This window comes from Pocillopora damicornis, chromosome 11 (genome assembly GCF_964200805.1).
Source record: "Pocillopora damicornis chromosome 11, jaPocDami1.2, whole genome shotgun sequence".
Taxonomy (NCBI): Eukaryota; Metazoa; Cnidaria; class Anthozoa; order Scleractinia; family Pocilloporidae; genus Pocillopora; species Pocillopora damicornis.
This window is the reverse complement of record NC_142680.1, coordinates 4,276,578-4,304,009: the sequence shown is the minus strand read 5'-3', so window position 1 is coordinate 4,304,009 and position 27,432 is coordinate 4,276,578. Positions and strand designations below refer to the sequence as shown.

Here is a 27,432-nt window from a genome sequence, read left to right as displayed (position 1 = left end):
TCAGATAGTTTCAGTAATGAAGGTTTTCTTTAACGAAATTTTCAAGAACAGTCGGACGCAGTCAAAGTAAAAAAGATACTCTTAAACTTAGTAGAAGATTATTCAATCAGTAACAGAGCCTATCACTCCAAAATTCATAAAACATACTAATGTACTAACTATATACGTGAACTCTATCTTTTACATTAGTAAAAATATATTTCAATGTGCTTAGCACGTTTGAATTCCAAATTAATCGTTCAAAGAATATATCAGTTAATCATTTAATTACCAAAAATCTAACTCTGCACAATTCTATCTTAATATCTTGAATTCCAAATTAATCGTTCAAAGAATATATCAGTTAATCATTTAATTACCAAAAATCTGCACAATTCTATCTTACTTCTGAGAAAAATACAACCTTATAGAAATTCTGATGTATTAATTGAAAACAGTGTGAATTAAATTCAGATAAAAAGAGAAAATGCAAAAGGCACCATAACCCTCCAAAACAAACTATAAAACTACAAACCACTTTTAATCCAACACTGTTAAAAGAAAACGATAACTATGAAACTTTATAGACTTTTAAGAAAAAAGACATCATGAAATATGTAAGTTATCAAAAACTTTCTTTTACAATTAACTAAAGAAAAAACCACAAAACTCCACAAAATGTAATAACTTCTTTGTAGATACACCTAGTACCTCTTTCTTTTAATAACATAATTAGAAAAGTAGGATAACACAATTCATGATATTGCCATAATCCTAGGCCTCACAGGGACACATGCTTGTTTGTCAAGTTACCATAGAAAAATCTGATGTAAATTTATCAACAATCAAGTGGTGAACATCTTCCAGCTGACAACACCTTCACTTGCACAGACGCATTTTACCTACTTCCTATGACAAAAAACTTCTTTTTTAACTAAAATATGTAGTAAAAACTTTTTTAGCAAAACTTTTTTATCGAAACTATTAGGGGGAAAGGCCACCCGCTTAGAGGTAACTATGATTTGTTACAAAAATTTAATTATGAGGGGAAAAAGCTGCTTCGTAAAAACACAAGATGTGCATCACTCCTTTCTGTCAAATCTGTTTTTTACTTTGCAATACTTTTCAGCATTCTGCAAAGTTTGAGTACGTACTGAAAGAGTCTAAGTAAGCTAGAACTGTTTTGTAACAAAACATGTACAGCTCCTGAAAGATAAAAACAAAAAAAAACACACCTTAGGCTCACGAAGGATATGCTATTGATCTGTGAGTGCCCAGCATTTTGCAAAGCAAGCTTAAGACGTGAAAAAGCAGCAAAAACTATTCAACATGATGAAAAACGCGACAGAAAAGAGATCAGACGACACATTTAACTTGCAGACGTATCTTTGAAGTGACTATGTTGTTTCTTACAAATCCAAAAGGGATGACTTCTCCTGTGATTCCTTTGATAAATTTCAGCATAATGGGAAGCTCAAGCACAGTTTCTGGGGCGGGGGGGGGGGGGGGAAATGAACATACCCAACCCCTCCACTCATCCCCAGGCAGATATCTAGTTTTCCAACTCACCCGGGGTAGAACTCCTTTGTTACGCCCTTGACAATTTACACCTGAACAAAGCTATAACAATGGATCATGACACTTTTAACTCACCAGAGTGTTGACTGCACCTGGTCTCTTTGCTCGAACTAGTTTTACAGTCTGGAAAACATCAACTGTTTGTTCAGTCTTGACTCGTTCGATCACTGACATTATGGTGGCTACGCAGCCACTACGACCAGTACCATCACTGTAGAAAGATAAACGTAGAACTAATCAAGAAAGTTGAAAAGTGTACAGTGATGGATCCGTATTACAGGTTCTTGCCTTTTTTCTCCTTGCATCGAACTTCCAAAGTGTCAAGTATCCACTGTTTTCAGAAAGATAAAACCATTAACACCGACCACGCCGGATACAGCCAACTAAACTGTCTCCTGTTAATACTGTATCTGTTGTAGATGGTGTGGATAGCTTTATCCATTGTAGAAAGTGAATAAACTAAGCTGTATTTACTGTAGATAATGTATATTGATTATCTAATTGTCACAATGGGAAAAACTGTATATACTTTAGAAAGTGTAAATATTTGTATTTAATAGAGACAGTTTAGATAGCTGTAAGTACTGTAGACGGTGAAAATGGCTCATCTGATATAGTCAGCGTGGATAGCTCAATCTAACGCAGATAGTGTAAATGGGTGCCTGTAGATAGTGGTAGATAGCAGTATCTAATATAGACACTCTTGATAGTTGTATCTTTTGTAGACAAGATATGTTGTTTTATGTTCTGTTTACAATCTGAACGCGTTATGCAAAAAGTATGTACATAAAGTCATACATGATGCGAGTAACCGTACGCTATTCTAGCGTGGGTGCACTATTATCAGCTAAACTCCTAGTGGGTTTAGAATCATGTCTAGTACAACATTTAAACGTACGATAACATCAAAAAGAGACGTGCTCTTTATACCCGCACTGGAAAACTATGACTCTATTTCCTGATTGCTGCTGAGACTGCTGTATAGTAGTCATCAGGTCGAGTATATCCTGGGGATCTGGGCATGAGTTTTCATTGGCCCAACCAGTGTATTGTATATGCTGTAAAGTTGACGTCTTCTTAGGGGGCTGAAGAACGAATTTAATTAGAAGCAAATCAAGCTATTATTTTGAGGAACATGAGGTCAATTTATTTTAAATCAGTTATCACGTGGGCTGCATAGTCCCACGTGATCACATAGCCAGGTCTTTTTTTTGTTGTTGTCGTTAAGAACTCAAAATCCCCTAAGAACGTTCATTCCTTACTTTACTCGTCAGGAAGCCTCGCAGAACTTGTAAATACTTAGATAAAGTATGAACTTACCTTTTTTTTCATAAAACATTGTGATTTATTTTTTTAATGCTTGTTGTACAATTAACTTAGTGGTGAGTTGAATCGTGGGATTGTCTTTAACGTTCCCAAACATATTCCGTAATGAACAAAAATCAATTTTCCACGCAGGATGTATTTGATTACGTAGAATGAAACATTGAAATTCGAAAAACAAACAAACAAAAACAAATCAAAAAGGAATTATTTCAACCAGTAGATTCCGCAATCATGAATACGTTCAGAAAATCTCGCGTTCATTCAAACGATCTCCTCTTCTTTATATTTTCCTCTGCACTCGTCACCTTTCTGCCAAAGAGTGTTTTGATTTAGACAGGAAAAAATTACCCATTGGTCTCTCTCTCGTAATAGTGAAATACTTAAGGTCGAACTTCCGCGCATCAAGAATGCACAAACGCCTCCTGTTGGTGTAGATAAAAGTTTCCTCCAAACTAACCAGAAAAAATGGGACCTTACAATTCTAGAACAAGCAAACTGTACCGCTGCATTCTCGACGCTGAATCGTCTGGTGGTGATATTGTTTGAAGTTTCTTGGGACAAAAGCTGGACAGTGACTTCACCATACTTGGCAGATCCCTCGCTTGGCCAGTATTGTGGGTAACTCTAAAAAAGAAAAGTAGTATTACATGTATGATCCGTTACACGAATAACTAAATATATGTGATATGATGGTGAGCATGATGGTAGGAAGGATTTTCCGAAAAAGAGTTCCAACTATAGCGTCTCACTGACATTTGAGAGCATACTCAGTGAGTCAATCGTTGTAAATTGTTACTTTATCTCGACGATGAAGGGTACAAAATGGCTCCTCATTCTAAAAGTCTTAAGATGATAACCGGAATACAGTGATGCGTCCTGCCAAAATGTCTTAATAACTTAAATAATTATTTCTTTACCAATTTGTTTAACGAATAGAGGTAATCTATCAAAGCTCACCACAAATACCAATAGTAACCCATATCAGTAGCTGGCTGTTTTGAAATAAATCACGTGATTTCTAGCACAATCTAGCATAGCTCTAGCAGATTGTTTTGGCATATTTTGCGCACTTCGTTGCAAACACTGAGTGAAGAGTGTTGCTATATGCTTTTCAAAAAAAATGAGATGATTTTTACCTGCTTTCCTTCTTCCAAGTTATTCAACATCACAATTGTGCCAATATCATACTGAGAAATCATAAGCCAGAAGTCTATAATGGTGCAGTCTAACGGAGCTTGTGTCAGGATGTATGCATTACGTTGTGTGTAGTCCTAGTAAATGAGAGATCAAAGAAAAATATGGACGTCAAGTTAAGCAACACGAATATACCAATACGAAAAGAATAACACCACCACAACCCAAGAAGGAACTTTTTATGGGTTGACTGAATTAAAAAATCTACTATATGGACACGTTGCAACAGAAAGCTTTCTAAAGAACCAGAAAATACTTAGTCTTTTCCTATCAGCACGCTAGAATTACAGAATATATTATAAAAATTTTACAAGGGCATTTTTGCACTTACATCTACATAAAAGGCATTGATGTAGCTCTTTTCTTGTGAAGACGCTTGTAAAAGCACTCGAGCATTGTCCACTGGTACAAAATCGAATAGAAGTGTTTAATGTTTAAAAAATAAAGGCATTTGTGCAAACAAAAAATATACCTAACAAAAGTTATAAGGACTGTCTCAGATCTATCGTTTGGAAACATTATTCGACGTGTGGCGCCACCTGAAATTTGGAGTGGAAAGGTAGGGAACCAGTTGTCAAATTTTACGCATTCTAGTTATCCTAGAGATACTTCTAGCTAGTCGACGTAAGTTGTCCTAAAACACAACACAGCGACTTAACCATCACTTAACAAATAGAGAAGCCCTGACTATGCTCTGTTCTGTTGTAGAGAACGCAAGAGGCGGCTAAAACACGAAAGAAGGGTAGGGAGAAACACTCGACCATGTCTCGTGTTTCTCCCCACTTCGTGAAATTTCACTTTCAAATAGCGAACAAAACAAGAAAGATGTCCCGAACACTAACAGTGCACTATTCATGCCTGTAACTGCAGAGTAAGAAAGGATAGTTCGCGCGTAATCAATGTGTATTTGTTCCCAAAATGCTATGACAGTCTTGATTGTTCAGTAACAGAACTTTCTGTCGTCCAAATCTATCTTGTGACAAAAAAATTAACGGTGCTTGTGGTCTTTCGATTTCGTGGATCACTGGTAAGATCACAGACCGAATGAGACCCCACTCGGTTTAAGACTCCACTAGAAAACAATTCAGGAGTAAGCAAAAGTTTTGTTTAGTGTTTCGGAAGCAATGCAAACAAAGACAAAGGAACACTTACGCGGAACAATGTTGGGGAACCTGTTCTTGACGACGTTTGCGGGCATAAATGCGTTCGTTGCTACTTCTTGAGAAGCGTGGGCGTCTGTTACAAGCTCCAAGCGCTACAGAACATAAAATTCTCTCAGTCCGTCCTATCCAGTTTTAATCCCCTCCATCTTAAGCCATTTTTGTTTGGTCTTGATTTATTGCTGTTTCCATAGCATTTTTTTTCTTACCGAACTAATAAACTGCTGTTTCATTTAGGCTAAAGGTAATCTGATTTTTTTTCGCGCAAAACACACACAAATTAAATTAATAGAAAGTGAAACAAAATATTGTGATGTAAGATCAACAAATTACAGAGTAGTTCATCTGCCACTAATATTTATGTTAAAAAGAAATTTGCAGGAGTTATCCATGAACAAAAGCACGCTTTGTATTTTGGTAATTACGTCTGACTAACTAATTTTTCGAGATTTTTTTGTCTTTAAGAACTGTAGATGAGATGTGAACATGAAGTTAACAAAGTCACATAGACACGTCTTTAAAAGAATCTCCAGAAGCGAGTAATAAGCTGTCTTGTCAGCATTTACGTTTACGCACAATTAATAACATATAAAACCAAATTCAGTTACAAGGAATAGTTATCACTTGCCTTTAACTCTCGTTCATATCCAGTCTTTTTGGATGGTTTATGCACCTTGGCAAGCTTGTTTGTCGCAATTCGTAGGTCCTGAGGGATAATCTCTGTATTTCCACATACCAAGGCTTCCATCACTGCTTGGTGCAAGAAAACATACTGGTCCTATACAGAGATAAAGTAAATACCAATACTGTTGCAAAGGACAGTTTTTGATGAAGCTAAATTTAGGAAATTCCTCACCGTCAAACTAAAACATCCACGACAAATAAACCCTGTATCCTCGCTTCCAACCAAAACATCATCGTTTTTAAAACCGTGACCGTTCCTGGCGTTGGCCGAAGAGCAAACCTGAACTCCACAAAGAAGGTCGGCCATTATTCCATATATCAGTCGTATTCTCAAGTTATTCAAACCTCATTTACACAACAAAGCTTAGACATGTTTTGAGTGCCACTCTCGCTAAGAGCGGTCCACTCAACTTCCCGTCGGAAAAAGTTTTCTTTTATTTTTTGCCCATGAAAGGGGTTTAGGACACATGTTTAAAAAATAGTTTAGTTGTTCTCCAATTCTCTTTTTTTGCGTCGCCACAATCCAAAAATGGTTTTTGGCCAGACCACTCCTGTGGACAGCGATCGAAAGTGTAAATTTAAAAGATTTTGTCCAGCGCGCAGCGACTGCAACAATGTAGCTAACGGAATTCTACCTATTGTTTAATTTCTTGTCTTCATAGAACCAATGTTTAAATGTAGCAAATTGAAAATACAAGTAAGCGAGTACTTAAGTTTTATGAAAATTTCAATTTTTCAGTTTTCTGTTTATGGTTTTCATTCAGTAAAATTCGGTTTAACTGAGCATGTTTTGTTAGTGTGAATGAGTTATAAGATACTGAGGAACGAGTTATTTATTACTCTAGAAGTTAAAAAAGAGTGGTGCTCACTGTGATATTCAGTTTTACATAAACTCTGTACTGTACTAAATTTTCAGATGGAAATTGCAAAAGGTTAGGATTTTATATAAAATCATTTGGGTGTCATATCGAAATCATAAAAAGGCCTTTGACGGTCATCATAATGACCAGGGCCCAGTTGTTCGAAGGCCGATTAGCGCTAACCCAGGGTTAGATTTTAATCTGGGTTTCTTTATTCCTTTACTCTAGAGCCTTTTTGGGAAAATTTTCAATGTCCTTTTTAAAGCATCAAATAGTCATACTCTAGACAAAAAGAATTCGACTGAATTTTCTTTTAAAGCTTTTAGATCTGAAATCGGATTTCACACTAACCCTGGGTTATCTTAACCCAGCTTTGAACAACCCGGCCCAGGCTTGGGTTATTAAGACACCGTATCAGTTTTAATATCATGACGCATGCTCTTTCTAAAGATGCACTGGGGGAGAATAAATAAGACTTTTGCTTCTTTTATTCTTATGGAAAACAGTTAAATTTTTAAACTTACATCTTTCTGAACCATATGAGGACGAGATCTACGCATGACTTGCACGTAATTCTGTATAAACACAGTTTTTATCTTCTCAGCACTCTCCAACATGGCGTCGATAGCAATGTATGTGCCAGTTCGACCAACACCAGCACTGTACAAAGGTAACAACAGATGTAAGTAACAACCAACGGCGAGAACAATAGACATTGAGGAAAAATAGCAAGAACTATTATGGATCGCGACCAATAAACAGGAAACGGAACGAGTAGAAGGTAAAAGTTGGAGACCTGACTTTTGAAATACATCAGATACCTCTAGGCTTCGCTTCTAGCAGGGTTCACTTGCGTTTTTAAAATTCTCGGTATCATTGGTGTGATCAGTAAGAGTATTGAGAGTAAACAATTGAGATCTATTTATTAACCCTATAGCTCCTCGACCAAATTTGTAATTCTCCTAACTGTCAACCATACAATTCTTAATATGTTAGTTCGGAGAATTAAGTATTGGATCAACTAATTATCCCCAAGCTGATATTTCCCTTTATGCTCATCATCTATCTGGTTGACATTGTATTGATATTGTAAGGAGAAATTCTGTCTTAGTCACTCATGGGAGCTGACTATAGAAAAAAGCCCTACACTAACGCATATAATTCTAACACTTAAGACAGTTTTACTGTTTTAATTTCAGTTCTTTTAGGTTCCTTGTGATATTAATCTTTCTTCTGATCAAAACGTTTGTTTCCTGTTATCCAAACCAGATAGAAATCGCAATTGAAATATCTACAGAAGAACTAAACCAACATACGATAAAGATTTGCGAATGTGAAGCATTTAATTTTAAGTCTTCAAATTTTACTATGCTTTTTACCTGCAGTGCACAACAAGTGGTCCACCAGTAGCCTGGTGCCTTGCATGAATCTTTTGTCTGAATCCAAGTAGAGCTGTGGAATGTTGTGGGACACCTTTGTCTGGCCAAGTGACGTAATGAAACTGCTGCAAGGTCCTTTTTTCTGAGTCCTAAGTGAAAATTCGTTCTCATGAGGGGAATGTTGTTAAAAAGGGATCTCTCTTGATTTAAAATACGCAGTCATTATTTGCAAGTAGTTTACAGTAAAAAAATGCAAGATGTCGTATTGCAAATAACTTAATTTCATTTCGAACAGAGACAACCCACCTTTGTCACAATCAATGACCTGATGACGTAATCGGCAAATGTTTCAGTCTTGTGTAGGGTAACTGTGATAGCATTAAATTTGGAAGTATCATCTGGCCAATACTGATCGCATTTGTCCTAAAGATATGATAGGAAAAAAATAGGTTGATACTATATATAGCGACCAACAACTTCATCGTACAGCATGCTACGCAAGTAGCCTAATCGCTGAGTGGCTTGCTGGTTGAGGTTATGATGCATGTTTTAAAGACTACTCCTAAAGTATAGAAAATGAAAAATCACTGAAACTCTGGGTTGCGTTCAACATCAAACTAAAAACTTGCGCTACGTCTACCTTTCCCAGCTCAACCAGGTTTGTAAGCATCACAATGGTGAAACTGTTTTCCTGCCAGACCATTCGCCAGAAATCAGCGATAGTTGTAGAAGTTGGACCTAAAAATCATTAAAACAAAAGAGAGGCGAAACATGAGCTAATTTCACAAGAGCTTTTTAGCATTTATTTACAAAAGAATGGGACAAGTCATTTTTTTGGGAGTGGGGGAGTTTCCATCATTTATTGCTGCTTTATTCCCTGAATACTTCTGCCCACAGAATAGAACACTGAAACAACGCAAAATTCTGGTAAAAGGCCATAACAAAAAGCCCAATAAGTTGATGGAACCCTGTAATGACGAGTGATAATCTTCGCCACTAAAAGTCTAGAAACTGTCGTCTGAACTGGATGAGAGTTTTCTAAAAGCTTTGTTCCTACAATGTATTACCTTTAACGATGGGATCGACGACGCTTTTGTTAGTTCCCGGGGTGCCCCATTTGGAAAGGGTACAAGATTAAATATACCGACAAGGAACCCGGTGAAAGTGACCGTCATTATCATGGGACATTTGCTAGCCCTCTGAGTCTATGTTGCGTCAGATTTCCCACGAGCTGTTCAACAGTAATACGAGTTAGCGTGCGACAACTTACAGTGTATCCACGAGACACCTCAAGTAATATTTACCTTGTGTTGCAATGTAAGTCATGGTGACCTCATCGTAGGTCTGAGGAGAGAAATTTGAAAAAGATAACAGAAATTCACGATAATCAACTCAAATATCGATTGTTTATCTATTTATTCATTTATTATATCAAACAAGTAAGGTCGACTTTGTCATTCTTCTTTGTCTTGTCTTGTCGTGTCATGTCGTATAGTGTTGTGTTCACGTTGTCGTATGCATTTTTTGTTACTGACCGGAATGTAGCTTGCATTGATGTAACTGGAGTTTTTGTCACCCTCTATTTCCTCCAACAAAACACGAGAGTGATCATCTGTAAACAAACACAATCGTTTGTTCAGTTTCTATTGAAGTTTTCAACGGTTTTTTTAATAGTGTGAAATGCAAAGAAATCTTAAGAATTATTGCGCTTTCAACGTAAGATTCAAAATTTGGATTCAAACAAAATATACTCTCAAGATTTAAGCTCACCACTTCCTAAATCACCAACTTTGAAGCGATTGTTAATCCCAGAATAGTTCTGCGATTTATGAACAATGGAATTTGAAAAAAAAAATTCAGGCCTGATCGGGATTTGAACCCATGACCTCTGTGATATCAGTGCAATACTCTATCAACTGAGCTAACCATCCAGCTGAGAGGTGGTTATTAAGTTGGTTGGACTTTATTGCCTCAAAAGACGACTGAAAGGGGAAGCACCAGTTACAGTCCCTGCACTAGAAGCTGACCTCTAGTTATCTAAACTTCTAGGTTTTACATAGCAACCGTTGCATAAAAATACTTACAAAGTTGATGGAATGTACTCACATGAAACAATGTTTCCATAACGGTTCTTGCCTCTGTTACTCTTGCCAATCTCCCAAGAAAACTGCATCCCACCTGGCAAATACTGAAAAAGGTATGAACTAAGTTGCAATACATGTGCTCTTATCAAAACCGATTAGATGTAATCACTTTTTTTGACCCTTGCAACGACATCCAAAAAATTGCTCTTACGCTTTTGCAAAAATGGTGATACATAATGTACTGAAGCATGTATATGTCAAGTTGTCCATTAAGAAAATAAAAAGCACGAAACAATTCAAGAAATATTCATAATTACTTTATCATACAATAATACGATAATGCGAAAGAAAAAGAAAGAGGTAAAAAACTATAATAGATAATTGCCTTAAATTCCTCTCGCAGCACAATGGCACCATTTTCTGATTTTCTCTTGACATATTTTGGAAACTCAGCCACAGGTATTGGTTTGGGTTTACCATCGTCAGCTTCACTGTAAATAGCTTCTTTTTCTTCACTAACAGGCTGTTTCTGAGCACCTGTAGGGTAGAAAAATCGCTCAAAAGGAACTGTACAATTCCTTTGATCTTCTCTATGGACACTCGACCGTGTTATCAATTCTCCACCTAGGTAACAGATACGCTCCAACTGCTCCGTTTCGTTTGCTACGCTCAACAAGAAACACTTACCCCGACCTTAAGATGTAGCTCAAGTAACGAACAAGCTATGAGAGTGTATTCCTTGAGTAACCTTTAAATCTGGAGTACCTCCACTACCCCCACAAAGTTATTTTTAGACTCAAGGTATCTGCTGTCTGAGAATCATGTACCAAGGTAATTTAACTATAAATATATAGTAACAACTTTCTTTTGATACAAGTCCTCAATCAACTAGTTTGATTATTTTTTTATGTATTTAAAAATGATGACCAGTTACACGCAGTCCAATAGACCAGGTGAGGGTTGTTTTGAAAAGGACTGTTGTCGACTGCGATGAAGACCTTTAAACGACCTGGGAAAATTTCATCAGCACAATTAAGTGAGAAATTGTTTTGTTTTTCAAGTGATGTAACTAAATCTGGTTCGTAATAGTTGATTAGTGCAATCACGACCGAGTTATACTATTTGAATCTTGCAGCAAATAGCGTCACGGCAAACTTGACTACACGATTAAAAATTGCTCCTGGTACAAACCACTTTCCTAGTTGAAATGATGCTGATCCAAATCTTGACTTTGAAGATAATTTTGTTACACAGACAATACATAAGTCAGTCACAGTTTAAGTAAAAATTTAGCAAAGCATCCCAACAATCCTTTTTAGCATGAAAATAACGATTCGATCGTAGCTAATTGTACGAACGTTATGACTTCAACCGTGAAAGTTATTCAATCACCCTCTCCTAGAAACTAACATGTATATTGTACTTTATCTACAAAAAATTACCATGAATCGTCCGACGAATGTCTGCTACATTTTGATAGACCAGATTTGATGTACTTGAGGTAGGGTCTTGTGAATCGTCGTTAATGTCATCTAGTTGAACAGATCTTTCCCCGGCACTTTTGGATCTTGACTGCCTTCTCCTATTAAAAAAAGAACAAAATGTCGAATATTCGGCTGCCATACTTTTTTTCTACGCTCAGTCACTAGGATTCAGTCTTAAAACGAAACAGACCTCCGGTATAAGAACACAGTGACAACAACTGCTGGTATAAGGAGTAGCAACAGGACTACAGATACAGCAACAGCTGCAGCGTTAGAACCGCTGGACTTTTCCTTTTTCTCACTTTCTGCATAAGAAAAAAGTAAAGAGTATTTAATAATTAAGCTCTTCTGGAATTACTACTTGCAGTGCTCCAAGCTTAAAGTTGTTTCAGAGCAGACAGTTGGCAGCCAAAAACCAAGTAATCGTCGTAAGAGAAAGAATTTTAGTCGACAGTGGCCGACAATTATTGTTAAGGCTCGCGTGACATCTCAAGACTAAAGCCCCCAGTATGGGCCATTCAATTTTGTTAAAACATGAAACCATTACAGCTTGCTACTTGACAGCCGAAAACATGTGGCGAATTCGTCGACTTTCGCTGAGAATTTCGTCGCCATGGCAACCAAAATGATTGCAGCTTGGGGTGCTGACTTGTACTACTAACTGTATCATTGTTTCCTGCTACTGGGAAGTCTCAAAGGAGCTAGGTGGAGGAAAGTACATTCAACCGTCAAAATACAACTTCTTCATTAGTAATGGCTCTCAAACTTCTCCATTCTTAACCATCCTTGTTCTTTTTAGGCTCATTCGTGCTTTTACTGTGTTTGTCTACCCTGGATATCAATTAACTTATGGTTTCCCTCGCATTCATTACAGTTTTTCAGGAACAAAACGGCAAAAAAGCACACAAAATATTGTGACGTAGCTCAATAAAGCTCAGCACTATGAGCAATTTAATTTAAAAAATCAGCGTCAAGTCCGGTCTCTAAACTTTATTGAACAAGACGAGAGAGTCCGTGACACACCGCAATTGTGTTATCAAAATCATTTTGTTGGCTCCGATGTGCGATGCAGCTTATTACCGTCACCAAATTTAGGTTGCTACGAAACTGATCATGAGTGAGACAAAATCTGGGGTAAAGGGTGAACACTCAAAGTCGGTGTTTTGGATTGAGCATAGCTTGATGATCTAGATAATCTGAGGAGGAGAATCTCCAGGCCAGTTGTAATTAATACCAGCCTAGGCATGAGGCTCTCGGAGCCAACATTCTTGCAAGTAAAGAACTGCTCTAGAAATCATTTTGCTCTCTGTTACTTTGTAGTACAATATGTAACTTCATTGCTTATTAAGTACAATATAGACAAACCCGTGGTAGTAGAGGTGATGGAAATTTTGGCAACTATGCTTGCGTATCCCTTTAATTCCCCCTGTGAAATATACAAAAACAAAAACAAAAAGAGCACGTGCTTTTAAATCAAAGAGGCCACTGAATCGAGAGCAAAGGAACTGCCAAGTTATTGTGTGGTTCGATTACATAACCTCCTGGTGTATGTGTTTACATACACTAGGAGGAGAAAGGTACTGTCTAGCAAGCTACTCTTAAAAATCGACTCAGAAAAAGGTCAATAAACCCAGTTGCATAACTAATGGGAGCACGTTTGTGCTCTAGTGAGTTTAAAGTAGGCCTCCTCCTGGGTCAAATCTTTATAGAGAGGGGTTACATATTTTTCCAGAAGAAAAGGCAGACCGTTTCACCACGCTGATGGTCAGATGATTCTGGTTGTAAAAAAAGAGGAAAATGTTTTAAATAAGTAGTTTACATACCTTCTCAGCTTTAGTTAGAGCTCTCTCATACACAATGTAGTTTTCTCCTTTCTCAAGTTCTTCATTCACAAATTCCTTAGTTTTATGACCATCGCCAACGGTAAATTTCTGAGGTTTGCTGAGTAATGGGTCATTTTCTATCTCAGCAGCTATGTAAAAATTCACGTTCTCTTTCTTAGCATCACTGACAGCTTTCAGTTTTGAATCATAATTGTCTGGAAGCTCTTTAACGCCATTAGCGGTTTTCAGAACAATAACCTGATAAGCACTGAAAGGTATAAAACAAAATGCCAGACTAATGAGTAACATCTCGAAAAGAGGCCATTAAGATAGCATTTAGGGGCCACTGACCATTAACATCGAGAATCCGCCCACAGTTTCGTAATTCATTTAATATTTCCTAAAGGACCCTTTTAATGAACCTTTTTCAAGAACTATAAAACATCTAACGCCTCTTAAATTTGATTTCCTAAAGGACACTTTTAATGAACCTTTTTCAAAAATTATTAAATATCTAACGCCTCTTAAGTTTAATTTCTGTCGCACGCACGAATCCAGCCTTCGTGGAGGGAGCGTGACCTCATTTATCGAGAAGCGGCAGGTAATCTTACCTTATATCTTAATGCAGGATCTATTCCACCTCTGGTTCTTTAGAAAATCACATTCTTATTGATAATTACCTTACTGGACCATATTTTTGTTCAACAGGCCACAGATAAATATCCACAGCTGTCTGAGAAACCTCAACATCGGTTATATTATGTGGATGTGGAGCGTCAGGAGCTGGTAAGGAAAAAAATAGCTTCTGAACCACAACAACACTCTTGTACTTGTGTGTTTATAAATAGATGTCTTTTTAATTGCAATTAATCATTATTTCTTCATGTAAATTGTTGCACGTCTGTTTGCGCCATGAATTCTTAATAAAGACCTTTTTTATTATTGGTTATAATAATAAAAAAGGTCTTTATTAAGAATTAATTGCGCAAACAGACGTGCAACAATTTACATGAAGAAATAATGATTAATTGCGATTAAAAAGACATCTATTTATAAACACAGATTTAAAACGACTTGTCTGGACCCTAGGTAGAATATAATTATGCGACCTACTTCTCAACTGCCGTGTCCTCTGGGGAGGTAAAAGATCCCTCAAGGCAGTGTTCGTGGTAGAGATCCTTCGTCATAATTTCATATCTCTATCATGACGAATATCCAAGATATTATGCCGCTTTTAGCAGTAACCTAACTTATAACACCTGGCAAAGAGCTTATCAATACTACTTAAATATTTACTATAAAAAGCACACCCCCAGACCTCAGACTTTTCGGAAGATCAATGTACATGTAACTGAATGTTCTCGTTAAAGCTATTTCTTTAAAGACATTGAGCACTATTGATTATCAACCGCCAGTTTTAATATTATTTTCTTTCACCAGCGGAAAAAAAAATCAATTTTACCAATTCATTTCGAAAGCACGCGAACATCGAAAACAAGGTCCATTTGTTCAAAGGGTAGATAAAGCTATCCAACGGATAAACTGCTATCGATATCCTACACTAAGAACCACATGATAGCGTTAAACTCCCTTCAAGCAAGCGTGGGCAGATCTGTCTAAAACAAAAAATTGGAAAAATTTTTATATCATCAGTTTTGATTAAAATGGAAAGGTAAGAGTGTCATGGGTAAATGATCCAAGGGGGTAAGTTTCTAAAGAATCTTTGGGCTACGTCGGTGAGAGTATATCAAGGTAATTTTGTATTGTCAACTGAGATGATAACGTAAATTGGCCGCCGTTAAGAGTTTCAAAGCTGACGTTTCGAGCGTTGGCCCTTCATCAGAGCGAATGTTTTCTTAGATAGTTTCATAGATAACCTATTACAATGATTGGTTGGCCTCAAAGAATTTGGAAACTTACCCATCATATCTGTCATCTTTGAGACGACTTCGGAAGCGCTCTCGCCACAAACAGAGGTGCCATGAACTCTAAATTTATATGTGGTGCCTGGAATCAACCCTTCTACTTTCTGTGTTGTTGCCTTTATTGCTTCTATAGTCCGCTCATCTCTGAACGTTTTATTGTAGGACTTTGTTCCAGTGTACTCCACCTACACGATTAAGTACAAAAGGCTCCGATATCAAATTACTTCAAATTTATTGTTTCTGTAATTCAAGCCGAGTTATAGAATCTACGTTGATCTAATTTTTAAATCTCTGATAGGAAGTAAGCTTGGACAAATTAAATTATACAAAGTTTTTTATATAGCAATTTTGAATTTCGAGGAACAATTAATATTCCGATAAAATAAATAAGTTTTGTGATTTTGACTTTTTGTTTTGATATAAATTATGCGATTTCAAGATTGGTCTTGGGATGGGATTTGAGTAAAGTCAATAGTTTCCAGCTGAAATGATGACTCTGTTCTCATTTTGGGTTACTTGCCTGGTTACTTTTGTTTTTTAAATTGAGTCAAAATATATAAAAAGGACTTCCTTTTGGTAAATATATGACGTTGGGACTAAGATACAATTGGTTTGACTTGGAATCAAGCCATTCACAAGGGTTAAAGTTTCTTCAAAATCTTGCAAAGATAAGAGTTTTTTTTTCTTTTGAAAAGTAAATTTCGTATTGAAACAAAATCCTGCTTATGAAACATATTAAGGAATTCCCTTTGGCATCGTCATTACACATTTATTAGTATCAGCACTAAAAATATGAATATGCATAAAACATCTCACACAAACATTAAGTTTGCCTATAGATAGTACTATAGGTACTATCTTATAGATATTTTAATAATTTCATATTTCTTAGTTTTAAATTCTTAATCAGCAGAACCCCGTTGATAACAGTACTTTTGTATTGAAGGGTTATCCTGGAGAAATATTTCGATTATTATTATTATTATTATTATTATTATTATTATTATTATTATTTCAAGACATGTCTAACTATGTATTAATCCAACTTACAGCATAGACAATTGTTTCCTTTTTATCATATTGTTTCCACGCCAGGGTAATCTGGTTTGTACCTGAGTCTGTTACTTTAAATTCCCCTGGTGCGTCAGGTCCTGTAGTGTTATGTTAAAGAACAAAAAAGTTAAAGGAAGACCTTGTATATTGAAAAAGTTATTGAGTCAGAATAACTTGAGGAAAGAATCTAATCATATGATGAATGTTACAAGTTGTGCTTTTTTATAAATTGTCAATAATCATAAAATAAACAAAATTTTTTTTTTAGTATTTTTTTTCACCAATCATGTCACAAACCAATACAATTTTCATAATAATCTCATCAAACTCACTTGATGTTTCCAGTTCCAAAGGTTCGCCATAGGGTCCAGGCCCTTCTGCTGTGTAAGCTCGAACAGAGACATTATATTTAGCACAAAGTTCCAAGTCAGACAGGACAACATATGTCACCGACGTATTGACAGAGGGGCTGTTAATGACAGATCGTTTGCGCAAATTTCCTTTCCTCAAGAAGACCGCCTTGACTTCATACAAAATAACTTTTCCGTGACTCTTTTCTCTTGGTAGAGGTTCCCATGAAATGTTAAAAGTCGTCTTGTCCACTGAGGAGAGTGAAAGAGGTTCTGGGCCACCACTTGGTGCTAAGAAATAGAGTAAAAAACCTCTAAATTATCAGAGGACAGTACTACTTATTTTTAGAAAAAAACGTTGAGGTGTTCTATTCACAAAGGGGAAATATTTTCACCACGATCTGGAGAAAAATACAAAGAATTTTCGACAAACTTAACTCACAGTTTAACCTCTGTCACCCAAAAATGTACCAGGACAAGTCTAAAATCTAAGATATTTCCTTTCCACAAGTGATAGCTGAACAATAAGGACTATTTAAGTCTTCAATTAACAAAGAACAATAATTTTTGTTAATTGTTCACAGCAAATGGCAATCACTTATCCTAAGTTGCTCATTTTCAACAATCCTCATCTTTCTTCCTGATTTGTTTTATTCTTTCATTTATGTAAATTAGTGTTGCCGAATCACCTTTAGATTATTTGCACTATTGGTACTATATTCAATTAAGATATAGGCATAAATAATTTATCCAATTACCACTTTTTTCCCTACTTTTGTGTTTATTCCAATTAATAAAAAGGAGTAACCCAACTAGTTTAGCTATTAAGTTATTTTGGGCGACCAGCTACTGTTTGTTCTTTGAATTAACACAATGTATAAAAATTTAGTTTAGTGTGGTAAAAATAACATGGTCATTTTTGTTCTTGTTTTTAAGAAAAGAAGTCATTTCAAGATATGAAGCGAAGTTTACCCGTTCCCTTTGTAGTTACAGTAATTGTCCTATTTGGTCCAGGTTCAATAGTCACAGCTCTAACAGTAAATTTTTATGTATCGGCAGGAACAGGTGTTTTACAGTCAAACTCTTCATACCATGAACACCTGAAATACTGTCAGTAAATGTTTGGAATGTTTGTTGTATCGACATCAAATTTTTGTTGACTCTGCAATGATTCACCAGGATTTGTATTTTGTTGAAGGAAGTTTCGGAAGTGCTTTGTAAACTGGCAAGGGAAACCAAAGCCATCTTGGCCTATGCAATATACAAATTGTGCATAAATTGTTTTAAGATACCAATATAAATAACATGAGAGAAATTAAAAATAGTTCAGTCTACTTCAAACCAGGAGTAAATTGCAGTAGCATTTTCCTAAAAATTTTGTTTGGATATTAAACAATAGACTACATAACATAACTATATAACAAGAACTACTTGGCTTAACAGGTAAGGATAGCTTCCACCTAATACTGATCATAACATGGGGAACAATACATCCGGATACAAATATTAATAGTTCCATTTTTATATGATTTTGCAAGACCCCAAACTACATTTTGGAATCATTGGTATCAGATTGAAAACTATTATGGTAACAATCTGACCAACACCACAACTTCATTGCCAGAAATCGCATGACACTCAGAATAATTAAAATTCCTTGGAAGCATCAATTGGAGTGTCAAAAAATTCTCTTAAAGAAACTAACGTTTGAAGAGGTTTACCATCATTTTCTTCACTTGAATAACAAATAACAGAAGAACAGCCATTAAAAACGACGGGGTTTTGTGACAGTTCATGATTATATAAGGGTCAAGGGTTAAAAGAAAGAAGACTGGATCAAGACAGAGAACTGATAACTAAGTTTTTTTTTTCTTACTTCAAGTGTCTAAAATGAAAAAGAAGGGAACAAATGATTGAGACATACGTTGACATATTGTCAATGAAGAGTTCGACTTCTAAGGAAAGATGATTAAATACTTTGACAACGCCAGCTCTTGCCCTTTTACACTCACTACAACTGTAGGTGCAGTTTCCACGGCTAATTGAGAATAAATTTATCATGGAGAACTGGATGATCCAAGATGGCAATGGCATTAAAAAGGTCTATTGTCATGGTTAAATTTCTTGCACGAAGGACTTTACTTCAAGCCTAAAAATGATTTTGCACTAAATCATCCCTTCCTTGATAACCTGCATATTGTGAATGAAAATTGCTCCTCTGTCATTTCATAACTTCCTTGGATAATCATTTCAAGGTTAGCAACAAGATGAAAGTAACTAATTTTTTTGAGCCTGCAGTAATTCTTTCAGGCAGAATAGCATTTTTTCAGGCAGAATAGCATTTTTTCAGGCAGAATAGCATTCAAGAATCGTTTTTGCTGTCCAGGGTTTTCAGGGTTTCACAGTAACAAGAATTATCAAAGGATCATAATTCTTACCAGCCTCCTATGTTTTCTTAAAACCAACTGTTCTATTAATATTATGAAAAGAAAGAAAGCTCCATATGGGAGGAAATTCACCGAGTATTTGGGCAACAATATAAATATTCTACATGTCTTACCATCCTCTTTTGTTCTTTCAGTTAAAATGGAACTCTTTGGTCCATCACCAACAGAAGTGAATGCCAGTATTTCAAATTCATATTCTGTGTACTTGTAAAGCCCAGTGACTACTTCAATACGCGTTGACTCATCTGTTATATACTGCATCAATCCTGGTCCTGCAGAGCCTTTCTCTTGATAGAACAATTTAAATCCTTTGATTATTCCATTTCTGGAATTTGCTGGCGGTAACTGCCAGGATGCTGTAATACTAGTAGAAGAGGATGCAGTCAGATTAAAGCCTCTAGGAGGCTTTGAAGGAGCTGTAATAAGGAAGATACATTTATGTTGGGATAATAATCATAATAATTTCTAAATCATATTTATTACATCATGAAGATATTATTTCATCATCACCTTTCCTTCATCGTTGAGCAGAAATCTTTTCAGGGTGCTTAATTATGCAAATATGTTGAGAAAAATTAGCATTTTGTACATGATTTACCCAGTTAAATTCTGGTACACTTTCAAAACATATTCAAAATAAGTTAATTTAATTGCCATATAATCTGTGCTAAGACAGCATTTTTGAAAGAAAGGGAATCTGATGACATTTCACCTCTATTTTTACAAATCTCTCCTTGGGTACAAAAAAAATTGATTTAAAAATGGATGAGGTTCCAAAAAATGATGGTCATGGACCCTCATACATAAATTATTATCAACCTCTTACACAAAATAGGTGCACCTTTGGGGTCTAAATGCATATGGAAGGCTGCCAATAAAAAAAACAATCAGAATCACCAACATCTTCCAACAAGCATAATTTTCATGAGCAAATTGAAATGCTATAATTGCTAATCAAGATGCAATCATTTGGTTAGTTATGTTGAAATAGTTTCCTGTATACTATAATTAAGTCATCGTCTTTCCCCTCACAAAACTCTGGTTACATATCTATTTTCAATATTCTCTTAATAACTCTTCAGAAGAGAAGACATGTCTAGCCTTTGATTAAATCACAAATGACAACTCTTACCATCCTCTTTTGTTCTATTAACAACCACAGAGCTGTTTTTTCCATCACCAACAGAAGTGAAGGCCAACACTTGAAATTCATATTCTGTGTACTTATCAAGCCCATCAACAACTTTGTTTAAAACTGCTGCACTTTTAATAAGAAGGACAGTTCCTGGCCCTGAAGAACTTCTCTTTTTGTAAAACAGTTTAAAGCCATTGATTATTCCATTTGTAGAATTTTCAGCTGGTAACTGCCAGGATGCTCTAACACTGGTAGAAGAGGTTGCCCCGACCATAAAGTTAGATGGAGGTTGTGAAGGAACTGCAATTGGACAGTGTTTTGATCAGTATGCTTATTTGTAAAAAACATCTCAATTCCTAATGTAAAATCTCTGCTTTTCCATTCAAATTCATTGCTTTTTCTGTTTTGAAAGTTTTTATAAAGTAAATAATTGAATCAATCAAAAGTAACTGCATAGATATTTTTCCTTAAGCTCACTTGATGTAAAATCTTCTCCTGTCAACTCAAATTTATTGCTATTATGTTTTGAAAGTTTTGATAGAATAAATTATCAATTCGATCCAAGGTAACAACATGGTTATTTATTCCTTTGGTCACCTACTCAACCACGCACCCTTGATAAACATACAACACACCATAAACACAGCAATGAGATTATCATCCTTCCCAATCTGTCACATACCATCTTCCATTGTCCTTTCCACCTCAACAGAACTATTTGGTCCATCACCATCAGAGGTGAAGGCCAACACTTTAAATTCGTACTCTGTGTACTTATCAAGCCAGGTGACATTTCTACTTAATGTCGATCCCTTGCTAATAGTCAAGGTTGTCGCTGATCCACCAGAACCTTTCTTTTTGTAGAACAGTTTAAACCCTGTAATGTTTCTTCCATGTCTGGCAAAGACTGGTGGCAACTGCCAGGAAGCTGTGATGCTGGTAGAAGAGCTTGCAGTTAACTTGAAGACTGCCGGAGGTTGTGATGGAACTGAAATGAACAACATCAGTTGCTTGTTATAATTTTTAGTTGATTTAGTGATATGAATGTAAATTAATCACCCTCATGACCTTACAGAGCCTTAGATGTTCCTCGGATCAAAGAGAAGGATCATGGGACTGTGCACATGCATTAAATATACATTATTTGTATCCTGAGTGTGAAGATGTGCTATACATAAAAGGAGAGAAATGATGCTGTTGTAATGGAAACCCACTGGGCTCCAGAATCTACAATGTACAATGCTAAAATCACATCAGACACTGTTTCATATCAAGCACAAATAATAATCTAAGCAATTTAACGGAAAGAGAACCTGAAGGATCTGAGCATGATGGATTCAAGAATTTTAAAACGATATTTAAGTCTTTTAAAAAAAACCTAAATTTATTTATTTTCATTTTCTCTCATCTCTTATGGTCAGCTATGAATTTAAAGTTATTTTTAAAAAAATTTTCACCCGACCAATTACAAGGCTCTATCAATATTGGATAGTTTATAACTCGCCGTTAGCTAGCTCTGCACAATTACCTAGGCTTGTCTTCCACAAATAATTTGAATAATGTGACTTCATTTTTGTCTCAGGGGGAGATAAAAACAAGTGCAAATAAATACCTTTTGAAAGAAGTATTCCATAAACTTCCACTCTCAGAGCTTTAAAGCCACTATATGCCGTTGGCTTAAAACGGATAAACTTTGCACTTGCAAATTCCTGGAGACTGTTTTTTACGACGCTATTTTGATTTGAGTTTCCGAGAAAGACCTGTAGTTTGTGGTACAAAATGTGAAATAATTGTGTCAAAATACTCTTGATAGTACTGCTTCATTGACCACTATTAAGTATCAGTTACTTACACGTCTCTAATAGCTATTGAAAGACCTAGTTTCTGTTGTTACAAAACTAACTCAAAAACACCGGTATGTGACCCTGTATACCATTTCTGGTGAATAGCCTAAAGGAGAGATACAGGTAGTTCGAGAGAGATTATAGTATGAGAACCACTGGTTGGACAAACACTGAAAAATAAGACTTTTCGAAAGCCCTTTCACACAATATTTTTATTTTCTTTGCTATAGATTACATACTTTATTAAACAACAAGACTGAGCCTTGACCAAGTACACACTTCTTTTACCTCCCTCCTCTTGACTCAAAAAATTGAGACAGTGTTCTAGGACCTATATACTATTGGCTTTTTTGTAACTTACATGAATATTCACATGACTTTTATATAAACTTACCCTGTCTGCATTGTTTTCTTGGTAGGTAACCATAGTATTACCATCCACTGATAACTGAATCTCGTAGTTTTCTGTCCACTCATTGATACCATTAGCTCCTTGGGTAGCAACAGCACAGATAACATACTCATACAGAAAGTCAATTTGGAGGTAGTCAGCAGGATCGAACTTAGTTTTGGGTGCCCAACCCCGGCTATTTCCATTAAGTCGACCATTAGAGGGTTTATACCTATGATCATAATGTGATGAGGCAGAGAAGCTGCTATCTGGAATTGTACCACCAAACGCCAAACCAATGGCCTCCATTTCACAAGCTACAAGGTAATAATTTAGAATCAGCCTTCATAGTGCCATGCAAATTGTAATCATATTAGGTCTGCGGTCTTATGCATGCGCCGTGGGGCGTGTTAGCATAAGGCATGTAGATTTCAGAGTTTTTTTCGTTCGTTTACCAAATAAAATATAAGTTGAGACCACGATGAGGCTCCATGTATCTTTATACAAATCATGTTTAATAATTCAAGTAATCAGACAAATAACGTGTACATGATCTGTAGACCTACTCTCTCTTCAACTTAGTTTGTACTTTTACCCGATACTTTAAAGCCATTAATTTGCATTATTCACTTCACAAAAAACGCACTTGATCTACAAATTAAAGATTACAAGATTTTTAAAGGTTCATAATGACGCTTTGAGTACCAAACAATTAATTAAAACCCAGCCCTTTTCTATCAGCTAGTCTCCTTTTACATGCCTTGAAAAACTTGTGTAAATGTTAAAAGAGTATCTTAGACTACTCTCACAATATGGCAGTAATAATGATAACATGATAATAGCACACATGCAAAATACATTAAAGTGTTATACTCACTTGGGCTTTTTTTCACTCCAAAAATCTCTGTTCTCATACACACTCCATCCTGGTATGTTCGTGGTAAGAATCGCAGATATCTTGTTAGCACTCCATAAACAACATGCTTCACTTCTGAGTTCCTGTCATCATTTCCTCTCAGAAACTTGAAGCCAACAAATAGTCACATGCCATCAATAACATTTTTCTCAAATTAAGAACGTAGTAACTATATGAATACAAATAGTGTAAATGCTATTGAGATAAAAAATTCTCAGGACGAGACATCATTTTACCTGTAAGATATTCCGTATTGTTAGAATTTACAAGCATGTTCTATTGGCATACAACTAACTGTGACCACATCCTACTTCCTATATACCTTGATTTGTCCACCTTCATTGTAGTCTGTCCAAGTTGTCCCATCTGTAGATAATTGCAGTGTGAAATTCTTCACCCACTGATCTGCATGAGAATTCCCTTGAGTGGACACAGCACAGATGATATAAAGTGTCTGTAGATCGATCTGTAGATATGGGTTAGTATCGCTTCTTCGTGCACACCATGATGATCCTGATGTGTAGTTCAGTCGACCATTTTTGGCTGGTGTGCTGGCACTTTGTTCAGAAGAAGCAGTTATATTACTATTTGGAATTGTTCCGCTACTCATTCCAAGGTCAAAATCAACACAAGCCCCTATAGAAGCAAAATTTACATTTGCATTATGACATATTCGTAATTATAATTGTGATAGGGATAAAGGGTTGGATGTAAAAGGGACGCGCAAGCCTTGATTCTCTCTAATGGGTACCTCTAGTTAAAGGTTCAGATAGTTAACAAGTGGCTAATGGTGCATATTTAACGAGCCGCAAAGCATGGAAGAAAAACGAACTCGTTTTTTAAAGTCTGGTGAGAGTGACATTAGAAAGTGATCTAAATGCTGCTCAATATACAATACATTAATAGAGGGATTGTTTAATGATAAACCTCTATCTGACTTGCTGGTATGTCGACTAATAATGTCCTTGACTGAGGGTTTCTACTCACAATTACTCATTTGCCATCCAAGCTTCGCTTCTTTGCCAAATATTTCTTTTCCGGACAATATCTCAGCTACAGACATACCAACCACCTGATGGTTTATTTACTAAATAACTTGACACAGGAAAACAGGGTTATTAATCCTTCCTTAGATGAAAGATAAGTTGAATTTTTGGGTAAATGCACAATTTCTGGGGTGCAAGGCAAGAATGTACAGGTTGTTGGAAATGCAACTGAGTTAACTAATATATGCTGGAATTCGCATAATCCATGATATCATTCATAATTTATTATGTATAGAGTTCCTTAATGAAAAGAACCACGGCAAAAACATTAGACTATATTTGAAACTATCTCTGCCTTAGAATAGTGCCGAGTTAAACTGAAATCCTTCCATTAAAGTGTATACCTAAAATCATCGAGTACATAGTCTAGGTAGCATAATTTCCTTGAGTGGTTTATTTTGACATTGATAAAAAGTCTACTAAAAAGACATAATGGTTTCGGACTCTCTGTCTATTTGCTAAATGATGTAAAGTTTAAATTGCTTTTCGTAAACAACTCTTTCCTTCTTAGCCGAGCTTGCCAAAAAAGCATGAAGGAGTCAACATTCACATTCGTTTTAAGATAATGTTTTCATGAAAAGGAGAAGCGAAACCCGGAAGAGCTTTCCTATCTTTTTGGTATTGATGCTGTCTGCATTGGCGATTAAGTTGCAATGGTATCCGGTCTTAAGCTTTAGCTCCCTAAACTAAAAGATATATCCCACCATTTCTGCTAATTGTAGCATTCAAAATTACAATAAACCTTTCAAGTAGATTTGATATGATATAGCGCTCACTTGAAGCCAGAGTAAAAAATACAGCGAGGACAACTACACGGAAACAAAGCTCGAGATTAAACTGCGCCATGTTTTGATTGGATGTGTCACGGTATGTGGTCACGATTGTTTTGCTAGTCCGGCCTTTTGTAACAGAAAGCTCATGCGACAAAACATGTCTGTTTCCTCGCCACTCAAGCTCGTATTTGCATAATTTGTAGCATTGCGCTAAGACATGTAAATCTGGAGCTTTCAATCAGTTTATGCTTATTTCTAAATAATGCATTTTGTTCTTTGCAGTATTTTTATAGTTATCACATAAGTGTGTGTTGGTTTGTCGTTCAGATTGAATTTCACCCTTTGATGCTATGGATGTGGCTTTGATAGTTAAATCAATGTACGATCTAGTTGATTTCATCTACAGTGAAAACATTTTTATTCCAGCTGAAGTATGTAAGTTTGAGGTTTTAGTAGTTCATTGCTTTTTTGCAACTTTCAACCCAAACTCTATTTAAAGTATTTCGAAGAACCGTATTTGTTTATTTATTTAAAAATTGTAAAGGAACTCTGCAAGCACATGGAGGTAAACATAACTGGAACGGAAAAGAATCTACTCTCCTGTCCTGATGCGGCGGTGGTTGAAGCCTAAAATGTTATAGATAAAGTGGCAATAGAAACAGGATTTCCTTGTATACCTACTAGTAATTGAAGAAAGTGAGATAGAGGGTCGCTTATTCGAGAGAGGACGCTTATCAAAGAGTGAGTGCTTATTCGAAAAATTACGGTAATTGTAAATAGGTATTTTGCGAAGCCAGTCAGTCAATGCAGTGGTAGCTATTCGCTTTCTGTCCGACGCTCGATATTTTATCGCCGCGGTCGCATATCGTTAACTGCAAGGAAAACTGGGCGAGAGACAGCCATGAGTGTGACTCGCGGGGGCAAAAGGAAACGGCCTTCTTCGCCTGCATGGGCATGCACGCGTGTGAATCGCGCACCTTCCTCCCTTGAGAAATGGAAATGAATAATGATTGTTTCAATGCGAAACTGAGCGAAATACTGGAAAAGGCAGACAATTTCAATTATCTGTTTGCTCTCCTTAAGCTCCAATGTAAGCATAATGTATTGATTTTTGTCCACAAGATTGGAAAAGACACGTTTCTGAGGCAGACATGGAATCAGTCAATGCCTGAGGCATGCGTAGAAGTTTAGTTGACGACGGTAGCAATAAATATGTCCGACGACAAAATCTCAGTTAAATGACTTGTATTAGTATTACATTAAAACTTACCATCGGTATGAGTCTCTGCCAGGTTGTTCTATTAGCTTCAAAACCCAAGTTTTTCATGGATGAGAATGAATTTTTCGACAGAAAGGTTCGTGGCGTCGTTTTACCCCCAAGGACTGTTTGAACTGAATGTTCACAAGTCGCTTGAACGTACTTTAGCATTTAGTAAATGTAGCGAATAAACCCAAATTTATTCAATTGTTTGGTCACATTCCCAAACATGCTTTGGAAAGGATTGTTTTTAAAGAGAGCTTGGTATCTGTCCAAGATTAATAAACACTACTCTAATCTGGTTTTAATGCTGACAGCATTAGCGATTAAGTTACGATGGTACGCGGAAGTCTTAAGCTCCAGCTCTCAAAACTGAAAAACATATCCCACTATTTCTGCTAAATGTAGTATTCAAATAAAAATAAACCTTTCGAGTAGATTTGATATGATATGGTGCTCACCTGAAGCCAGAGGAAGAAATACAACGAGAACAACTACACAGGAACAAAGCTCGAGATTAAACTGCGCCATGTTTCAATTGTGTGTCAAGGTATGCGGTCACGCAAGATGTCTTTGGGCAAAATTTCCGCACAGCCCCATACTTCATTATGCATACAGTCTTTTGTTGAAGAAAACAATAGCGCAAACAATAGATTACCTTTGGGACTATCCGCTTTGTTTTCAAGAAGTTGAATTTTTTTTAAGCCTTTATTCAAACCTTCCTAAAGTGCGAAAATAATTGT

General features: G+C 36.2%; 1 protein-coding gene across 1 annotated transcript; it reads right to left on the bottom strand.

The window, feature by feature from the left end:
* Positions 1-88: 88 nt before the first annotated feature.
* Positions 89-27,220, bottom strand: LOC149037097 (receptor-type tyrosine-protein phosphatase delta-like). Its single transcript, XM_089188395.1, has 33 exons — positions 27,151-27,220; positions 23,935-24,248; positions 23,574-23,718; positions 22,700-23,013; positions 22,074-22,221; positions 21,144-21,449; positions 20,459-20,761; positions 19,302-19,742; positions 17,852-17,920; positions 16,862-17,170; positions 16,527-16,627; positions 15,472-15,661; positions 14,232-14,334; positions 13,552-13,819; positions 13,094-13,154; positions 11,919-12,033; positions 11,687-11,826; positions 10,630-10,781; positions 10,267-10,348; positions 9,696-9,772; positions 9,465-9,504; positions 8,801-8,898; positions 8,467-8,583; positions 8,161-8,309; positions 7,306-7,441; positions 5,866-6,015; positions 5,230-5,332; positions 4,409-4,479; positions 4,020-4,154; positions 3,385-3,507; positions 2,488-2,642; positions 1,633-1,768; positions 89-1,185 (listed from the first exon to the last, which is right to left on the bottom strand). The coding sequence occupies exons 1-33, from the start codon at positions 27,218-27,220 to the stop codon at positions 1,105-1,107; spliced, it is 5,202 nt and encodes a 1,733-aa protein (XP_089044521.1). The 3' UTR covers positions 89-1,104.
* Positions 27,221-27,432: the final 212 nt, after the last annotated feature.

Bases quoted from the DNA above. Each gene is read 5' to 3' on its own strand.
- LOC149037097 (XM_089188395.1), bottom strand. From the start codon at position 27,220: ATGGCGCAGTTTAATCTCGAGCTTTGTTCCTGTGTAGTTGTTCTCGTT. The intron at 9,773-10,266 runs GTGAGTACATTC...GTTTGTTTACAG, and splicing joins TTATGGAAACATTGTTTCAT to ATGATCACTCTCGTGTTTTG. The intron at 3,508-4,019 runs GTAAAAATCATC...TTTCTTTTTTAG, and splicing joins ACTTGGAAGAAGGAAAGCAG to AGTTACCCACAATACTGGCC.